General features: G+C 35.9%; 1 protein-coding gene across 1 annotated transcript in view; it reads left to right on the top strand.

Annotated features, from left to right (window-relative positions):
- STK31 (serine/threonine kinase 31) overlaps positions 1–21129 on the top strand; it is a 101643-nt gene that overhangs the window by 28863 nt on the left and 51651 nt on the right. Inside the window, 5 exon segments of the mRNA XM_046020910.1 lie at positions 155–313; positions 6531–6889; positions 8025–8199; positions 16143–16258; positions 18277–18433. Of these exon segments, the coding sequence (XP_045876866.1) occupies positions 155–313; positions 6531–6889; positions 8025–8199; positions 16143–16258; positions 18277–18433 (966 nt within the window).

Below are 21129 nucleotides of genomic sequence, written 5' to 3'. Positions count from 1 at the left end.
ATTTTTGGAGGTCTTGTTTTTAAATACATTTTGTCAATTTGAGGTAAAATGCCCTGAGGTAATTACAGTAATTAACAGAAGGCAGTAAATGGATGGTTTCCTTGGAGATGTTTAATCTAAATTCTGTGTTAGTATTTGTCTCATTTTTTCCCAGTGTCTGGTGAGATACATTGACTATGGAAATACCGAAATTCTAAATCGATCTGATATAGTTGAGATTCCTTTGGATCTGCAATTTTCTAGTGTTGCCAAAAAATACAGACTTTGGGGACTACAGATTCCTTCTGGCCAAGAAGTTACCCAGTTTGATCAGGCAAGTTACAGACTTAAATATTTTTGTTAATGGAAGTAAAACTCTGTGTTTGAAACAAAATAAAAATGTAATTAAATTCTGCTGATCTTCTTTAATGTAAAAGCCTGTATAAATTAGTGAAAAATATGAATTATAGAATAATTAAAAGTAATTATGTAGTAATATAAAAATATGAGTTACATAATGATTCAGAAGCAATTATTTGTGCTTATCTTTGCTAGGTAAACATTCGTGATGATCAGAGTTGCATGTGTGTATACATTTGCATAATAAGTGTAAATAATTTCTTCTCATATAAAAGCTTAGAAGAGTCTCTTATGATGGAAAAAATGATAAATATAATTATTGTTATCCTTTGGTTTTGAGAGAGTATGGTGATCTTTAACCTAGCCCTGGCCATAAATATCACAAAACTGAAATTAGTGGAGTTGTGAATTTATCAGATTTTTAGCATTTTGGCAAGAGTTCAAACTGTTTGGTGTCGTAGTTTTCAATGATGTTCTATTATATAGATTTGAGTTTGTATCCCTTTCTATTAAATTTTGGATTAGTAACCTAATTCTGCACCATCTGATAATTTTAGGGGTAGTCTTATGGGAATTCTACCTCCTTTTAAATCTCCTGTGCAATGATGATGTTCTTTTGGTGGGTGTTAATGCTGTTGAGATATTATTGATAAGTAATCAGATTTGTATTTTTTTATTTAGCAGCTCAAATGACCTTATGTGAAAAAATGACTTAATAACTGTGGAGTAGTAAAATTCAGAAAGTTATTTGCCTTTTTTCTGTTTGTTTTGTTTTGAGAATCTTGGAAGTTTGCTGTAGTTTTGTCTGCAGTTTAATTACCTATAAGAAACATTTCTGTACTTAGGAGTCGGACCTTCATAAGTATAGAGTAAAGCATAGATATTATTGTAAAATTATACCCCTAAATTTCTGGTTTAAAATCTGAAGTTTTTTATGTTTTTCTTTAATCTAGATGTTTTGACCAAGGTAGAGGATTGTTTTAAATTTCTTGTATGCCTAGAACCCTAGAATGTTAAATTTACTGACCTTAGAATTCCCCTGCTCTCACCTTATTATTTTATAAATAAAGAAATTGGGTCTAGAACAATTAGATGACCAATTATTTAAAGTAATAAAGGTAATTACTGCTGAGTAAGGTCTGGAACTCAAGTCTGTTGCTCTTCTCATGGTAAGATGGTATAAAATTTATGTCGATTGAAACAAGTATGAATCAAGAATAAAAGGTCATTTTTAAAAGTTAGTTTTGAAACTGAGAAGTAAACTTTAGTTATTGGGAATGTTTTTTAATTTTCATAGATTCTTTACAGGTGGTATTATTTGTATTTGCATGCTTAAGTTCAGTAAAAAGACTATTAGCAATCTGAATATTTTCTGGAAAAAATAGTTACTCTTGAATGTCTCTGCTTAGGAAGCCCATGTAGCCATTAATTCTCAGCTCAAGGCTTAAATATAATTTCCTGTATAAAGTCTTCGCTAATACCCACCATCCTTTCCCCTGTAGCTGTTTCAGTCATTCAGTGTATAAGGCATGTAGAGTTGCATTTTTTTCACCTCCCCCACAAGATAGTGAGCTTGTAGAGATAAGACTGTTTTAGTAGAGATAATATTTTATTCATTTTTCTATTCTGGATCTCCTCACTCTTGCCTGTTAGGTGTTAAATGAGCATCCAGTTTATCTAGCATTTGAACAAATGAATGAATAATAGGGATTTAGTTTAAGAGAGAGAGAGAGAGACATTCTCAGAGGGTGACCTAGGCACTAAAATACCTTCAGTACATTTTAAACCAACAATTTCATACCCCTGTTATAGCACAGTTGTAATTGATACTCTGAATAGTGGTTACAAATGCTGAAGATCACATGAAGATTTATGACCTAAATGCATTCCTTATTGTAAAAATTTTATGTAGAATCAGGGAATGAAACTAGAGATTGGAATTTGGGTTTAACAGATTAAAGATATTTTAGCCTGTTTTTTAGTATATCCAGATAAGATTAGGTAGACTAAAATAGCAAGTAAGTGATGCTTTCTTGGTTTTGAATAAAGCTTACCAGTTTGGGAAACACAATGAGATATGTCTTAGAAAAATGGCATCATCTTTTTTTTTTAAAAGATTTTATTTTTATTTTTTTATTTGACAGAGAGAGAGATCGAGAGATTACAAGTAGGCACAGAAGCAGGCAGAGGGGGAGGGGGAAGCAGGCACCCCGCTGAGCAGAGAACCCGATGCGGGGCTCAATCCCAGGACCGTGGGACCATAACCTGAGCCGAAGGCAGAGGCTTAACCCACTGAGCCACCCAGACGCCCAGCATCATCATTTTTTAATCATTGAAAGCTCTGTGTTCTAAGACAATTACCAGATTTATTTAAAAGATAAATCTTATTTAAGCCTTTTAAAGACCTACATTTTAAAAATAAATAGATCTCTCTTTCCGGCATGCAAGATTTAATGAGAACTATAACACATTTTTCAACATAAAAATGAAATATTTGACATTTAAGAAAAGAATACTGAATATATATATATATATAAATATATATATAAACATATATATATAAATATATATATATAAATATATATATATATATAAAAGGTTTTATTAATTTATTTGACAGACAGAGATCACAAGTAGGCAGAGAGGCAGGCAGAGAGAGAGGAGGAAGCCGACTCCCTGCTGAGCAGAGAGCCCAATGTGGGGCTCAATCCCAGGACCCTGGGATCATGACCTGAGCCGAAGGCAGAGGCTTTAACCCACTGAGCCACCCAGGCGCCCCTAGAATATATATTTTTATGGTAAAGTATAATATTAAAAAACCCATGTATTATCTACTTGGTCATTCTTTTTGTTAATTAGAATTTAAGAGAACTTAGATCATATTCCAAGTTTAGGATTTTGTTTTTCTGATTATGTATAATTCAGGGAGAATTTTATTGAACAACTAAATGTGATTGGTGATCATAACTTAAATGGAATTTGACTTCAGGGAAAAGTCTAAAATATTAGATTTTTGCATAACATTTTAAGCAAGGAGTAGTTTATACCTTTAGTGCATTCAGCTTTAGATAATTAGAACTCTTGTAGAAAGTAGATTATTTCCGTCTAAATTCATATGTTGCCCAAAGACAGAGTTTCTCAAAATTAACATTGATTAGGAGTAGAAGTTGTACTTGATTTTAGATAGACTTTCAGCATAAATGTGATGGTGTGAACAAAGGCAAAGGAAAAAAATTATATTTCTTTAAAATTTACAGCCATTGACAAGTCCTTGAGACAGGCAGTGTCTTTCTAGGAACTCAGCTGCCTCCATGTTATTAGTTTGACCTCCAAAGTCCTGCAAGTCTCCTTTAACATGTAAAAATTCCTTTGGAAACTTCCTTTATCTCTACCCACCTGTTCTTCCCAAGCTATATGTTAGCAATCATCCTCCAAGAGTATGGCACACTGATAGACATCTGAAGGGTCTCATGACTAAGTTTTTACTAGACAGTAGTAAATGACCTTTTCCTAACAACAGCTAGCCCCTCGAGGTCCTGGAAACTTTGCTTCCAAATCCTTAGACACTTGTGCTTTCCCTGACCCCCTCCCAATTTGAAAGTATAAAATGGGCCGCTCCTCATGACCCCAGTGCAGCTCTTTCTGCCCACAGATCTTGTCCCTGTGCTTTAATAAACCATCTTTTTGCACTGAAGACATCTCGAAAGTTCTTTCTTTCTTTTTTTTTTTTTTTTAAAGATTTTATTTATTTATTTGACAGAGAGAGATCGCAAGTAGGCAGAGAGAGAGAGGAGGAAGCAGGCTCCCCACTGAGCAGAGAGCCCGATGCGGGGCTTGATCCCACCTGGGATCATGACCTGAGCCGAAGGCAGAGGCTTTAACCCACTGAGCCACCCAGGCGCCCCAGAAGTTCTTTCTGGATGGTTTGCTCCCAAATCCCAACAATGTCACATCAGTTGAAACCAAAGGTTTTTGTTTGAAAGAGGTTAATCCAAAACCAGATTCTGATTGATCAAAATCTTAATCTGATCTATTTCTATGAATTATATTTTGAGTTTGTTAGCTTCACTTGCTTGATCTCATTTGTTGGTGATGCCTTCTGAACGATCTTTACTATCTATATTGGTATTCTTGGTAAATTCAAGTCTCTCATGTGTTTAAGATGTGTGTGTCTAAGAATTTTATGACTTGAAACATTTATAAAGCCTGTGTTTTTTTTTTTATTTTAACATTTTATTTATTTGACAGAGAGGGATCACAAGTAGAGAGGCAGGCAGAGAGAGAGGAGGAAGCAGGCCCCTGCAGAGCAGAGAGCCAGATGCGGGACTCGATCCCACGACCCTGGGATCATGACCTGAGCCGAAGGCAGAGGTTTTAATCCACTGAGCCACCCAGGCACCCCAAAGCCTGTGTTTTTGTAAACTTAAAATATTATGTCATTTTGGTTTGTGGATTAAAAAATATATATATATTTTTGAATGGTTAATGATGAGCATTTACAGTTTGCCTTCTGCTCTTACAGATGTACCCTTCTACGTCCAGGGGGTCTTAACTTGGGGTTAAAATGTATCATAGTGAAAGAATTTTCTTTGTAATTCTATGTATTTTTCATTTTATTTATTTATTTAAGTTTTTTTGTTCATTTCTTAGAACACAAGCCGGGGTGGGGAGGGGCAGAGGGAGAGGGAGAACTAGGCTACCCATTGAGCAAGGAGCTGATGTGGGGCTCCATCCCAGGACCCTGAGATCATGACCTGAGCTAAATGAAGGCAGATGCTTAACTGACTGAGCCACCCAGGCACCCCTATTTTATGCATTTAAAAAAAATTTTTCTGAGAAGGATTCCAAAAGTTTTACCAGCCTGATTAAAGGAGCCCATGGCATAGAAAAAGTTAAGAGCTCCTACTTAAGTCTCATTTCTACACTTTATAATACTGTATAGTTAAAAAAAGAGAATATAATTACTCCTTACCAATGTTATTTAGTTTCGTACACCTCGAATTTTTTTTTCTTTCTGTTATTCCTCCTCCTCTTCTTTGGACCTTGAAATTTTTTCTTTATCCTCTTTTTCCCCTCTTCCTTTTCTTCCTCCTCTTTTTTATTTAAATGTGTTCAGCTTGTGTATTTGCTAATTTTTAGTTTGGTCTCTTTAAAAAATATATTTATTTGAGAGACAGAGAACTTGAGCATGGGTAGGGAGGGGCAGAGGGAGAGGGAGAAGTAGGCTCAGTAGGGAGACTGCTGTGGGGCTCATGGGGCTGGATCCCAGGATCCTGGGATAATAACCTGAGCTGAAGGTGGACACTTAACTGACTGAACCACCCAGGCACCCCTAGTTTGGTCTTTATGCTCTTAGTACCTGGATTATCATTGGTATGGTTTCCTGCTTGTTTTTTTCTCTTCTAATCCTGTTTTACTGTAAAACCAGAGTACTTTTTTTTTTTTTTTAAGATTTTGTTTTTAAGCCCCCAACATGGGGCCCAAACCCAAAACTCTGAGATCAAGAGCCAGCCAGGTGCCCCTAACCAGAGTACCTAATTCTGCCTGTAAAACTATTTTTTATTTTTAAATTTTTATTTATTTTTAAAAGATTTTATTTATTTATTTGATACACACACACACACACAACAAGCACAAGCAGAAGAGGAAGAAGCAGACTCCCCACTGAGCAGGGAGCCTGACATGGGGCTTAATCCCAGGAACCTGGGATCATGACCTGAGCTGAAGGCAGATGCTTAATCAACTGAGCCACCCCGGTGCTCCTATAAAGCCATTTTTAAAGTTTTGTTGAATTTGAGTGCTTTTTTTAGATACCAGAATTCATTTTTATGTGCTATACTCCTTAGGATACCATTTCATTTCATTGGGACCAAAAATGGTCAACACTCTCTACTTGGTTTAAAATAGTTATTCTAGGGTATTTAATTGATACACGTTTTAAAGTTTATGGATATGGCTGCCTATACAGGTGTTAACTCTACTTCTGGAAAGGAAGATTTCTCCTCTAAATGTGTAATTAGAATATATTCATACACATGGAGAAGTATATTTGCATATAGCCAATAACAAGGTAAGAGTTTTCAGAATGAAGAAGTATGATTGTTTGAAAAACTGGGTAGAAACAAAATAAGTGAAGAAAGACATGTTGGCTTAGTTGGTTTACATCTTTTTTCCTCCCCCATTTTTCTTAGGGCAGAACCTTTTTGGGGAGCTTGATTTTTGAAAAGGAGATAAAAATGAGAATTAAAGCAACCTATCAAGATGGAACAGTTATTGCTCAGGCTGAGTATGGCAGTGTGGATATAGGGGAGGAGGTGGCTAAGAAAGGATTTGCAGAAAAACGCAAACTCACTTTCAGCAGTAACACCTGTGAGGAAAAAAAATCAGATCCTGGTCAGCTTGTCCTCAGGAACCTCAAAAGCCCTATTCCCTCATGGGGGCATAGATCAAACCAGTCAGCCTTCACCCGGCCAAAGGGGCGCTTAAGTGGGAGGATGACTCTTGACTCGAAGAATGAAAATGATGCAGGAAATCATGTGACATTTCCAAAGTAAGACTGTCGTGGGGTTTTCAGTCAACTAGTTTCTAATTCTTGGTAAAGCTCTTGTCATAGAAGTCAAGCTTTATGTTTTTGGAATCCTCATCTATGTCAGTGGTTTTGAGGGATGATACTCATTTCTATTTTTCTTAAATGTGTATTCCTCTCTGCTTTTGTAGGAATTTTTCATAAGAGTCATTTTGAAAGAAAAATTATTCCTGTTATTAAAGTTCACATGTCAGCTCTTCATATTAATTCTTCTGAATATGTTTACCAAAAATATACTCCTAAATCTGAATTATCCAGGCACAGCCAGAATTTCAGATAAACTTTGAAGTTTTCATATTGCTTTAAGAATATTTTAATGAGTTTTAGGGAATAAACTTTCCTTTTCTTTTTTTATTTATTTATTTATTTTTATTTATTTGACAGAGAGAGATCACAAGGAGACAGAGAGGCAGGCAGAGAGAGAAAGAGAGGGAAGCAGGCTCGCTGCTGAGCAGAGAGTCTGATGCGGGACTCGATCCCAGGACCCTGAGATCATGACCTGAGCCGAAGGCAGCGGCTTAACCCACTGAGCCACCCAGGCGCCCCTTAACTTTCCTTTTCAACAAAAGAGAAACACTTTGTTCGTCCTGTGATAACTTATTATGGTGGAATTTGATTATTACAAAGGGAATTCACTTTTTAGACAATCTTGAATTATAAATTTGAGGCAGAAAGCCATGTTTAATGTTTCTAAGTACCAAACCACTTATAAACTTCTATATCATGATCCAAGCCATGATGCCATGTCTTGGGTTATGTAGCTGTTTTTGGGATTGTAGAAACAAAACTGTCAAATAGAGTGGAGTTGATGGTGAGGAGAAATTGGAAGAAACCGATAATGAACCCTTTTTACTGTATTTGCTGGAGTCGATATTGCTATAAGTTGGAATATATTTGAGTGTTGGCAGCATTGTTTTTGAAGTATAATTTTATGAAAACTAGTTTGCATTAAAATATTTTTAAGTGTTGAACTAGATAAAGATTTTAAATTAGTTTTCAAAATTAACTTAAGATTTATTCTCAAGATGATTTAGATTTATGATCTCTGTCAGTCTTAACACAGTTTGGTTTTTAAAATAAGTGAATTTGTTTTTAATAGGGAAAATTTGACTATTGGAGACTTTAATTTAGGATCTAATGTCAGCCTGGCAAAAATTAAGCAGGACCAGAAACTGATTGAAGAAAATGAAAGGCTTAAAAACGAGAAGGAGGTTCTTCTTGAAAGTTATAAAGCTCTAGAATCCAAAGTAGAACAGACTGCCCAGGAGCTGCAGGTATGGTATGTTTACTGGTATAAGGTAAAGAATGACCATCTGGGTGATCTGTATACTCATCTGCTCTTCTTTGCTTATTTTGCTGGCACTTTTTGTTTTCTTCCCTTTCTCTCCCATCCTCCCTCTTTTCTCCTTTATATTTGTTTACAGATGAAATTTTTTCTTATACTCTGAACTAATCATCTTTGGATATCATTGAATGTTTGAAAGATTAATAATTTCCCATTTACATTTCCTTTTATGTTCTTTTAAAAGCTTTTAACTGTGGGAAATTTCATACATTCCAGAAGGAGAGAGAGTTGAATAATTAACCTAGTGTATTCATCACCCGATTTTTACAATTATTAGACACAAGGGCAGTCTTTAAAAAAAAAAAACAACCAAAAAAACTATACCTCCTGAGTTATTTTATTTTATTTTAAGAGATTTTTTTGTTTATTTGTTTGAGGGGGAGAGAGAAAGCGAGAGAGAATGCATGCGCGCATGAGCAGGGGCAAAGGGTGTGGGAAAAGCAGACTCCCCACTGAGCAGAGAGCCTGATGCAGGGCTTAATTTCAGGACCCTGGGATCGTGATCTGAGCTGAAGGCACACTCTTAACCAGTTAAGCCACCCTGGTGCCCCAGAGTTATTTTAAAACAAATCCCATTGATAATATTCCACTGTATATGTTTTAGTTAGTGTCTGCCTCTACTAGAAAATAACTTTGAAAAAGACAACTGTAATATTATTCATACTTAAAAATTAACAGTAATTCCTTAATATCTTTTAATATCCAGTGTTCGGATTTCCTGGATTGTTCTATGATGTCCCTTAACTTCTTCCAGTTGGGCTCCTAGTTTAGGCCTGTGCATTGCATTTTGGATGATAAATCTCTTAAATTGCTTAATTTGCATCCTTGTGTTTCTTAAGAGGCTCCCTTATCTGCATATATTTCCTTTTATGGTAGTTAGCTCTCAAGGTTGCTTGGATTCAGGGTATTTACCCCCCCCCCCCCAAGAACACTGTCTATTTTTCAAATGTGTGAGTTTTTTCTTACCCTAAATATGCCACCCTAACATTGTTTGTCCAATGCACCATCACCAACTGGATGTCCCAAAATTCATTTGTGATACTAAATACCAGGAGTTGGCACAGACCCCACAAGTTAAGGACTCAGTCCCGTAAGACTTCTTCCACTTCAGATTCCAGCCACCATCAGGTTCCCAGGCTACCTACACTTCTGCCTGTAAATTTGAGAGCTCCTATGATCCCTACTCCCTTGTTCAGTAATTCACTAAAACAACTCAAGAACTCAGGAAAGTGCTATACTTAGGCTTACAATTTTATTATACATGCGCGCATGAGCAGGAACAACCAAATACAGGAACAACCAAATAAAAGGAAGAGATGCATAGAGGAAGTTATGATGGGAGTGAAAGGTGGAGTAGGGGAACTGGGGGTATCTTAGCCTACCACTCTACCAGTACATGGATTTGTTCACCAATCTGGAAGCTCCCTAAAACCTACTTATTTGGGGGGTTTTGTTTTGTTTTGTTGTGTTATGTTTTGTTTTAAATGAAGCTTTCATTAGGTCAGATTGATTAAATCATTGACCATTGATAATTGAACTCAATTTTCAGCCTTTAAATCCATATGTGGCATTCTCCAGGGAGCTCTGCCTCATAAATCCATAAATCTTGGTACTGTCCATTATAACTTCTTGTTTGTATTTTTAAAGATTTATTTATTTTAGAGAGAGAGAGGGAGAGCATGCTGTAGGCTGGGGGAGAGGTGAGAAGCAGGGGGAGAATCCAAGAAGACTTCCTGCTGAGCACAGAGCTTAGTCTCACAACTCTGAGATCATGTCCTGAGCCAAAATCAAGAGTCTGGATATTTAACTGACTGAGCTACCCAGGTGCCCCATAACTAACATTTTATCTGGGGACATCCTCCTAAGGATGGGCATTTCAGAGATAAGGTCTCTTCTTAGAATACAATCTGTTTCTTTAGACGTCTAATTGATAAGGAGATTAGTCACCTGCCTTTTATTTTTTTTCTCTGGGGGTGTTCCCCTGTCCTCTTCCATGAAGAGTATAAATGGATCACAGGCCATCTACTTTACCTACTCAAGATATAAAATGCTCATTTCCACTTCAGAAAGTTCTTTGTTGCTTACCGACAGTCTAACCACTTTTCCTCCCACTCAAGGCAACCACTATTCTGATTTATATCACCACAGTTTAGTTTTCCTGGTCCTGTACTTTGTAAAAGGAATCATCTGATACGTGTTCTTTTGTGTCTGGCTTCATTCACTGAACATAATTGTTGTGACATTTATCTATGTTGTGTATATTATAAGTTTGTTCATTTTTATTACTGAGTAGTAGTCCATTGTAGCAATATACCACAGTTTATATTTAGGGTGTTTGTTTCTGGTTTTTAGTTGTTATGAGTAAAGCCATTGTGAATATTTTTGTATGGGTCTTTTTGTGGGTATATGCATTCATGTAACTTGGATTACAGAGATTCTTTGCACAGCCATATCCCATCTACTGATAAGTGCATCAAACTTGTTCAATTCTCCTCTAGTGTTTTTGATCGCTCATTGCCCATCTGTTCTTGCATGCTGTCTACTTACTTATGTACTAGAGCCCTTAGCATATTAATCATGTCATGTTTAAAATTTCTGGTCTGACAGTTTGAGCATCTATCCATGCCATGTCTGAGTCTGATTCTTGATTCATCTCTTCCAAGTGTGTTTTTTTGTCTTTTAGTATATATTCTCCCTTTCTGCCTTTCTTTATGTGCACACCCTCTCTCTCTTTCTTTCTGTCAAATAAATAAATAAATAAAATCTTAAAAAGTACATAGTTTCCCTGAGGTCAGATCTTATTAAGAACAGAATACTCTGGTATAAAATGTTTCCTTTTCCCCTTTTCCTTTTGGAAGCTGGAGGGGATTTTCTCTTTTATTTCTCTGTGAGAACATGGTAGAGATCCTGGGGGTAAAACTCATAAAACTGGAGGCATCTTGGTGACCGAGTCTGCCTGGAGTTTTTTTTTTTTTTTTTTAAAGATTTTATTTATTTATTTGACAGAGAGAGATCACAAGTAGACAGAGAGGCAGGCAGAGAGAGAGAGGGAAGCAGGCTCCCTGCTGAGCAGAGAGCCCGATGCGGGACTCGATCCCATGACCCTGAGATCATGACCTGAGCCGAAGGCAGCGGCTCAACCCACTGAGCCACCCAGGCGCCCCCTGCCTGGAGTTTTTAACTGAGTTGTTCACAGTGAGTCTTCAGCAGTTGTCATTTCTGTGAATCGCTAGGTTTACACACTTCACAACACTCACCATAGCACACCCTCCCCAATGTCCATAACCCCACCACCCTCTCCCTACCCTCTTCCCCCAGTCCCCCTCAGTTTGTTTTGTGACATTAAGAGTCTCTTATGGTTTGTTTCCATCCCGATACCATCTTGTTTCATTTATTCTTTTCTTGCCCCCCTCCAGACCTGCAACATTGCATCTCCACTTCCTCATATCAGGGAGATCGTATGATAGTTGTCTTTCTCCGAATGACTTATTTCGCTAAGCATAATACCCTCTAGTTCCATCCACATCGTTGCAAATGGCAAGATTTCATTTCTTTTGATGGCTGCATAGTCCTTCATTATAGATATATACCACATTTTCTTTATCCATTCATCTGTTGATGGACATCTAGGTTCTTTCCATAGTTTGGCTATTGTGGACATTGCTGCTATAAACATTTGGGTGCATGTGCCCCTTTGGATCACTACGTTTGTAGCGGGGGGGATCATGCGGGGCTGATCCCAGGACCCTGAGATCATGACCTGAGCCAAAGGCAGTCGGCTTAATCCACTGGAGCCACCCAGGCGCCCCCTCTGCCCATTTCTTGATTGGATTATTTGTTCTTTGGATGTTGAGTTTGCTAAGCTCTTTCTAGATTTTGGATACTAACCCTTTATCTGATATGTCGTATGCAAATATCTTCTCCCATTCTGTCAGTTGTCTTTTGGTTTTGTTAACTGTTTCCTCTGCTGTGCAAAAGCTTTTGATCTTGATGAAATCCCAATAGTTCATTTTTGCCCTTGCTTCCCTTGCCTTTGCCGATGTTCCTAGGAAGAAATTGCTGCGGCTGAGGTCGAAGAGGTTGCTGCCTGTGTTCTCCTCAAGGATTTTGATGGATTCCTTTCTCACATTGAGGTCCTTTTTGAGTCTGTTTTCATGTGTGGTGTAAGGAAATGGTCCAATTTCATTTTTCTGCATGTGGCTGTCTAATTTTCCCAGCACCATTTGTTGAAGAGGCTCTCTTTTTTCCATTGGACATTCTTTCCTGCTTTGTCGAAGATCAGTTGACCATAGAATTGAGGGTGTATTTCTGGGCTCTCTATTCTGTTCATTGATTTCTGTGTCTGTTTTTGTGCTGGTACCATATTGTCTTGATGATGACAGCTGTATAATAGAGTTTGAAGTCTGGAATTGTGATGCCACCGACTTTGGCTTTCTTTTTCAATATTCCTTTGGCTATTCGAGATCTTTTCTGGTTCCATATAAATTTTAGGATTATTTGTTCTATTTCTATGGAAAAAATGGAAGGGATTTTGATAGGGATTGCATTAAATGTGTAGATTGCTTTAGGTAGCATAGACATTTTCACAATATTTGTTTTTCCAATCCAGAGCATGGAATATTTTTCCATGTCCTTGTGTCTTCCTCAATTTCTCTCATGAGTACTTTATAGTTTTCTGAGTATAGATTCTTTGCCTCTTTGGTTAGGTTTATTCCTAGGTATATAGTTTTGGGTGCTATTGTAAATGGGATTGACTCCTTAATTTCTCTTTCTTCTGTCTTGTTGTTGGTGTAAAGAATGGCAACTGATTTCTGTGCATTGATTTTTATATCCTGACACTTTACTGAATTCCTGTACAAGTTCTAGCAGATTTGGAGTGGAGTCTTTTGGGTTTTCCACATATAGTATCATATCATCTGCTGAGAGTGAGAGTTTGACTTCTTTGCCTATTTGGATGCCTTTAATTTCTTTTTGTTGTCTGATTGCTGAGGCTAGGACTTCTAGTACTATGTTGAATAGCAGTGGTGATATGACCTCATCTTTCTTAAAGATCTAAGAAGGCTTTTTGATTTTTTCATTTTGTTTAGCTTTTTATTTGTTGTTAAGATGGTGTAGTGACTTCCAGGCTTTTTGCATGCTGGACCAGAAACCTGAATTTTTTAATGCTTTCAAAGTACTGATTTCTATATCTGTTGGTTTTTAAAATTTAAAATTTATAATTTTAAATATATTTTATTTATTTTTATATTATATATATAAAATATATATATTTTAAATATATTTATTTAAATTTAAATAAATTTAAAATTTATTCCTTTTTTATTGATTTTTTTAACTTTACGATTGCCTTCTTTCCTCTTTAATTTGCGCTTCTAGCTTCTTCAGATGGAAATTCATATCATTTTTAATCTTTTGTTCTTTAGAACATTTAAAGATAATTTTTTTTTAAAGATTTTATTTATTTATTTGACAGAGAGATCACAAGTAGGCAGAGAGGCAAGCAGAGGGGGCAGGAAACAGTTTCCCCACTGAGCAGAGAGCCCAATATGGGGCTGGATCCCAGGACCCTGAGATCACGACCTGAGCCGAAGGTAGAGGCTTAAGCCACTGAGCCACCCAAGCACCCCTAAAGATACTTCTTTTTAAGTACTGCTTTATCTGTAGGTCACAGATTTTGATACTTTGTTTTTCTTAATTAAACATATTTTTAAAATTCTGTGATTTTTTTTGAATCATGAGTTATTTAGAAGTATATTGTCTTATTTTTCAGATATTCGGAGATTTTTTTTTTCCCCAGTATATTTTTGTTACTGAGTTTTAGTTAATATCTTTTTGTTAGGGAGCATACTTTCTTTGATTTCACTTCTTTTAAATGTATTGTGATTTGCTTTATTACCCAGCATATGATTTGTCTTTGGAAGTGTTCCCATGTACTTTAAAAAATTGTTTATATTCTACAGTTGTGTGGTAGAGTGTTTTGTACATAAAATCAAATTAGCTGAGAGTATTGTTGAAGTCTTTTGTATATGGACAGATTTTTCTGTCTACTTGTTCTATCAGTTCCCAGAGAGAAGTGTTGAAATCTCCAGATATTATTGTGGTTTTCTCTGTTTCTTCCTTGTTTCTGTTAAGTTTTACTTGGTGAATTTGAGACTTTGTTATTAGTTGGATACACATCTAGAATAGTGTCTTCCTGAATCATCTTTATGCAATATCCCTGTTTATTGCTGGGAATGCTCCCTGCATTGTAGTCCACATTGCCTGATATTAATGTAGCCATGTTTGCGTGGTATATCTTTTCCATCCTTTAACTTTTATCTGTCTCTTTATATCTAATAAGTATGTCTTATGAGTAACATAGTTGAATCTAAGCCTTTTTATCCAAATCTATAATCTCCTATCTTTTAATTGGAGTGTTAATCTAGTTTTCATTTATTGTAATTATTGATGTGGTTGGGTTTGAATTTGCCATCTGTTGTCTTATTGGTTCTTTGTCCTAAAAACCATACTAGTTTCATTTGATTTTCAGTTTTTTTTTTAAATACAAGTTGACTAATAATAACCTTGAGAACCAGTTTAATTTCACAATTCTTTTAGATCTAAATGATTCTTTCCCTCAGTATTTTATAGTTTTCTTACACATATAATTCATTAGTAATTTGTATTGAAGATTTGTTTAATATCTTTATAAAACATTAAGTACATTTGCAAAGATAAAAAAAACTTTTTATTTTCCCACTCCTATTTCCTAGATTTATGTAATTTTGGAATAATTATAATAACAATTCCAGTAGATATAAACAGGCTTAAAAACAAATATAACTGATTCTTCATGGTCATCCTTCTTAACAAATGGGAGCAGAAGGTCATGAACATATCTGATTGTATCATACTAGAAATAAGCATAAGCATTCAGTATATGCTGGTTCTCTCTTTTTATTTAACTGAAGAATTGGAGAGAATGTGAGGACTAAGGAGCATGTTGTACAAATGCTGAATAAAATTTCTATGTTTATGCAATAATCTGGTTTGGAGTATAATTAGAATAAAGCTGCTAGGTCTTTAATGATATTACTGCTCTATGCATTATTTTAGATAATCATGGTACATTTGTACTTGAGATACTATTCAGAACCAGGGAGTTTAATCTAGCTTGGGTCAGGGAAGTGATGTTTTTGGTTGTTTTGCAATGTAAAATGACACAGGACTTTGTAAAACAAAAAAAAAAAAGTTGTCATTGATAATCATTTCATGTCTCTAGGGATCTTTTACTTATATTTTTAAAATTTAAGTATTAAGACATAAAATATATGAAATTTCTTTCTATTTGGCTTTTTATTAGAATTAAAGATAAAGAGTCTGTGATCTGTGTGAAGGTAGAAGACTGGAATAGATCTTTTTCAGATCCAAACTAGTAGGAAAATCAGTTGTCCTGTGGTTTAACATTTAAAAAGAAAACTTTGTTTCAAAGGATTTATTTACTTATTTTAGAGCAAGATTGAGAGAACATGAGTTAGGGAGGCTGGGAGGAGAGAAAGAATCTCAGACAGACTCCACACTGAGCATGGAGCCCCATGTGGGCTTGGGTTCATGACCCCATCATTCCCTGAGCCAAAATAAAGAGTTGGATGCTTAACGCACTGAACCACCTAGGTATCCCCCATTTTTAAAAAGTAATCTCTATGCCCAACATGGGGCTCAAACCTCATGTCCCCGAGATCAAGAGCTCCATATTTCACCAACAGAGCCACCCAGGTACTCAAATATTTTTTAATCTTTAAAATTTTATTTATGCCTTAAAAGCATTTAAGTGACACTAGAAATATAGTTTATTGTTCGAGATTCACTAGGGATGTCCTTTTTTTGTTGCAGCAAGAGAAAGCGACTACCATGGATTTGACTAAACACTTAGAAAGCACTCTGAAGACTCGTGTAGGTACCAGAATGGAAAATCTGGCAGCTAAGGTTGAAATGCTGAAAGAAATTAGGTAAGTAAAAACATATTTTTGATAAGGATAATTTTAATTTTCACTTATTTTTAAGATTTATTTATAGAGAGAGTACACAAGAAGAGGGAGGTGCAGAGGGAAAGAAGGGAGGGAGAAAGAGAATCTCAAGCAGACTCCATGCTGAGCACAGAGCCTGACTTGGGGCTCAATTTCACCCCTGAGATCATGACCTGAGCTGAAATCAAGATTCGGATACTTACCTGACTAAGCCACCCAGGGACCTCGAAAAAGATTTAATTTAAAATAATTTTTGTAATTATAATTAATTATATTATTTATAAAAATTTAAAATAATTACTGATTAGTTTGTGCTTTGTTTAAATTATATACTCATTTTTCCTTTGACACTTGATCTTTATATTTTTATGCCTTTAAAAGAGAGAAACTAAAAACACTTAGCCTGAGATGAATTTTATAGTGTTTGTGTCAGCATTCCTTTGTTACTACATGGAATTATATGGTTTTAAAGTCATCTGTGAGAATGAAATTAAAAATCAACACAAGTTCTAAGTGGTAGTTTTATGGGAAACTACTATGCCTGTTTGTATTGCTTGGTGTTATTTTTAGGCCTATATCAAAACTAAAGATTTGAAAGAAAAAAGTGGTTTTCGTACAGTCAGAAGAAAAGTGGTCTTCATGGAATCAGGAGAGAAGAAATTGGTTAGGAATCCTTGTGCAGAGTTTATTAAGCATTTGTCAGACTCTGTATATGATTTATGTAGATATTTTATATTAATAGATAATTGTCTTATTGCTGGTTATCCCTTTTCATGCTACACAAATACTTATATCAGTTACTCGTTTTCTCAGATACTTTGAAACAATAAGAAGATGTTCATCTGAATTAATACTATGTGTTGGTGTTTTGTCCAGTGGAAATTTATATTCTCCAGTATAAAATCCATCAGCTGTCATCTGGTTTATAAGCCTCTAGATAGTTTGAGTAATTTTGTTCCTCTAGAGCCTAATTAACTTTTGAAGCACTATCAGAAATTAAGTGGCTGCACTGCCACAGGTATGGGACAGATTTAGGACCAAAATAATCCAATGTATTTTAGTACATTTTTGAGGAAATAATGTGCTATTTGAGTGGTGGCTGTCTTGTTAGAAACTAGAGAAAAGAATATGGGTGGACTTTGTTATTTTTGCTAGCTGACTTGCCTCTCCAATTGTTGTTTTTCTTTTTTTCCTTTTTCCAACTCCACAAATGTTAGTCTGCTTAATAGGGTACAAGGACTAATGTGCTTGCAGTCTTAGTAAGCAAGATTGGCTAAGTCTAACATTTTTAAGGAATTATTCAGAAATCTAGCTGTATACCAGCATTGAAGGTCTATTTGATATGATCAGACTTTTAAAGTTGTCCTTTATTTTATTTTATTATTTTTTTTAGATTTTATTTTTATTTATTTGATACACAGAGAGGGCATAGGCAGGGGAGCTGGAGAAGCAGGCTCCTTGCCGAGCAGAAAGCACAATGTGGGGCTGAATCCCAGGGTCCTGGGATCATGACCCTTATGAGCTGAAGGCAGATCCCAACTAACTGAGCTACTCAGGGGCCCCTATGTAAAAGTTTTCTAATAAAGTTTTATTTGATTTTTTTCTCAAATGTATATATATTTATAAGACTTATTTATTTATTATGCTCTGTGCAGAAGCAGGGGGCTGAGTCGGAGGGAGAGGGAGAATGAAAATCTCAAGCAGACTCGCTGCCACGTGTGGGGCCCAACACGGCTCCATCCCATGACCCTAAGATCATGGCATGAGCTGAAATCAAGAGTCTGATGCTTGACCAACTGAGCCACCCAGGTGCCCCACGAATCAAATATATTTTTAATTACAAATTATACCTGATGATTTTATATAAGGTTTTAGCAAGTACCTCTTCATAGCCAACATTGTATGTTGTAACTTTAAACCATTATTATTTAAGGCAACTTTTTCTCACATCAACTTAAAAATTTCTTAATCTTTTCCTTTTTGCTTTTGTTTTTAAATAGACGTGTCAACATCAATGTTTGTTTTGGAAATGACCTATCAGATGCTATGCAAGTGTTAGATGAGTGCTTTACTATCCCAGCTTCTTTGACTGAATTAGAGAGAATTTGGGCAGAATACAATCTTGCTCAGGAGAACATACAAACTTGTGAAAATGTGGTGGGTCCAGAATTTTTCTCTCTTATGGTTTTATTTGTTGATCATAAGGGGATATCATTTGGGAAAGATTATGGATATTATAGTGATACTTTACATGAAATCTTTAAATTTTATAGGATCTTCATACTAATATTTTGATTCCCAATTTTCTTGCCTTGTTAAAAAAAGATAGAATAGATAAATGGATATTGTGGATAAAGTGTTAAGAAAATCTTTTCCCCTTTTGCATGAACATTTGACCATCGATCAATTCCTTCTCTTTTTCCTTGGTGATTTAATAAAATGATATTTCAGTCATGTTACTAGGCAGCATTGGTTAGGTAAATCTCCCTAGTTGGTAATTTATATCTGGACTTGAGAAACTTTAAACTACAGATGCTTGGTGGAGGCTCTTGCAACTGGGCATACCATCCTTGAGGAACTTTGGAAGCTATGCCTATAAAAGATGGTGGCTTTTGAAGGGGATGAAGCTTGTAAGCCATGGTGGTTGTGACACCTGCTAATGTATCTTATTTTGGGGTCTGAGTGGTGTGTTTTATGCTGCAGTATTGGACTCTGCCTTACTATTAAATGCTATTTAATTTATTAAATTAATTATAATTATTGAAAGGTGGTTTAGGGGAGGGTATGAAGAACAGATTATTTCCTATGAAATCTTTATTAGCATAGGTACAAGTATATTTCCTCTCACAATTTTCTTTAGTTTATATTGAGTTGAACAGAGCTCCTATTTTTCATACGAAGATACTTACCACAATCATAACTTTCCATAGTACCTATGAGTTCCATACTTGTGTTTGAAGTTGCTCCATCTGAATTATTGGTGGTTTCTATGGTTTCTACCTCTGGGGATTGTACCCCGAAAGTCTTCTTCCTAGTTCATACCTACGTTGCCCAGTTGGCAATAGCTGACTGTAGGTGAGAAGTGAACAGAATAACTAGGTCTTTGGAAATGCCAGGAATGTTAAATTTGTACAAGGGACTATATTTGTGTCATTTTACATGTTAAACCCTAACTGATCACTTATGATTATGGAGGAAAAAAGTGACAAAAGCAATGAGTTTTGAATCTATATGAAACACAGGTAATGTTATTAGGTAGTTTATAAACTTTTTCTTTACACTTTTAAAATGGACAGTTTTGCTCTTATTTTATAAATGAGGAAATTGAGGCCTACAGGGTTTAAGGAAATTGCTGAAGATTAAATAGTTCTAAATGTTAAAATGGTATTTGAACCTAGGTATGTCTGACTGCAAAGTGTATTCTTTTTCCATTTAAACTGTGTTGTCGATATTAAAGTAATTCATGATGTCTTTTCTTTTCTTTCTTTTTTTTTTTAAAGTTTTTTTTTTTTATTTATTTGACAGAGAGAGAGAGGCAGTGTGAGAGGGAACACAAACAGGAGGTGTGGGAGAAGGAGAAGCAGACTTCCCGCTGAGCAGGAGCCTGATGCGGGGCTGGATCCCAGGACACTGGGATCATGACCTGAGCCAAAGGCAGACACTTAACTGACTGAGCCACCCAGGCGCCCCTCTAGTAGATTTTTTAAAAAAAAATTATTTATTTACATAAGTAATCTCTACACCCAATGTGGAGCTCGAACTCACGACTCTAAGATCAAGAGTCATATGCTGTCCAGATTGAGCCAGCCAGATGCCCCTGTGATGTTTTTTCTTTTTAAAGGAGATATTTGGGGACACCTGGGTGGCTCAGTCATTAAGCATCTGCCTTCAGTTCAGGTCATGATTCTAGGGTCCTGGGATTGCGAAGCTATACTGGGCTCCCTGCTCAGTGAGAAGCCTGCTTCTCTCTCTCCCACTCCCCTCCCGTTTGTGTTCCCTCTTTCGCTGTTTCTCTCTGTGTCAAACAAATAAAATCTTAAAAAAAAAAATAAAGGAGTTATTTGTTTCTGCTTACTGCTAACGTTTCAGGATTTAATTTGGGGCTTCATTTCCTGAAAGTTCATTTGATAGACTGAAGAGTGGATTATTGAATAAATCCAGAGTTATAACTACTGCTCAGAGTTGTCTTTTTTTTTTTTTTTTTTTTTTAAAGAGAGGGTGAGGAGGGACAGAGGGAAAGGGAGAGAGAATCTTAAGCAGGTTCCATGCCCAGTGCAGAGCCAGATCTCATGATGAGACCATGACCTCAGCTCGTATCAAAAGGTGGATACTTAACCAACTGAGCTATCCAGGCATCTGGCATTTTATTTCCCTTTTTGAACGTAATTTAGGTCTTTGTGTTATTTCATTTATGTATTTTGAACAGTACCTCAACTTGATTGCCATGTGTATTTTTGATGAAGAGTTCTTTTTTGCATATAGTTATAAAATGGCTTGGTTGAATTTACACAAAAAAGAATATAAAATTCAAGCTTTTTAGCGTATGTAGCAGACACTGTAATAGGTAGCAGAGACACAGATTTGTTTAAGACATCATTCTCTTGGGTATGGGATATACATATAAATAGTTTCAATGTAGGTTGGAAGTACTATAATAGAGGTAATGCATAGAATTCTTGGATCTCTCTCATATGCCTATTTCCAAAGCTAGCCTCTTAGACAAATTGGAGGTTTTACCATGGTGGAGATTAACTGAATCTTGAAGGGTAAGTAGTTGAAGGAATTGACAGGTGGAATGGGAGCAGGAGGGAGTTAGTGTATAATTAATAATAGGAACTTGGATAATTTTTTAA

Source organism: Meles meles, chromosome 10 (assembly GCF_922984935.1).
Source record: "Meles meles chromosome 10, mMelMel3.1 paternal haplotype, whole genome shotgun sequence".
NCBI classification, from domain to species: Eukaryota; Metazoa; Chordata; class Mammalia; order Carnivora; family Mustelidae; genus Meles; species Meles meles.
Note: the sequence above shows the minus strand (reverse complement) of the source record. Positions and strands in the feature narration are given on the sequence as shown.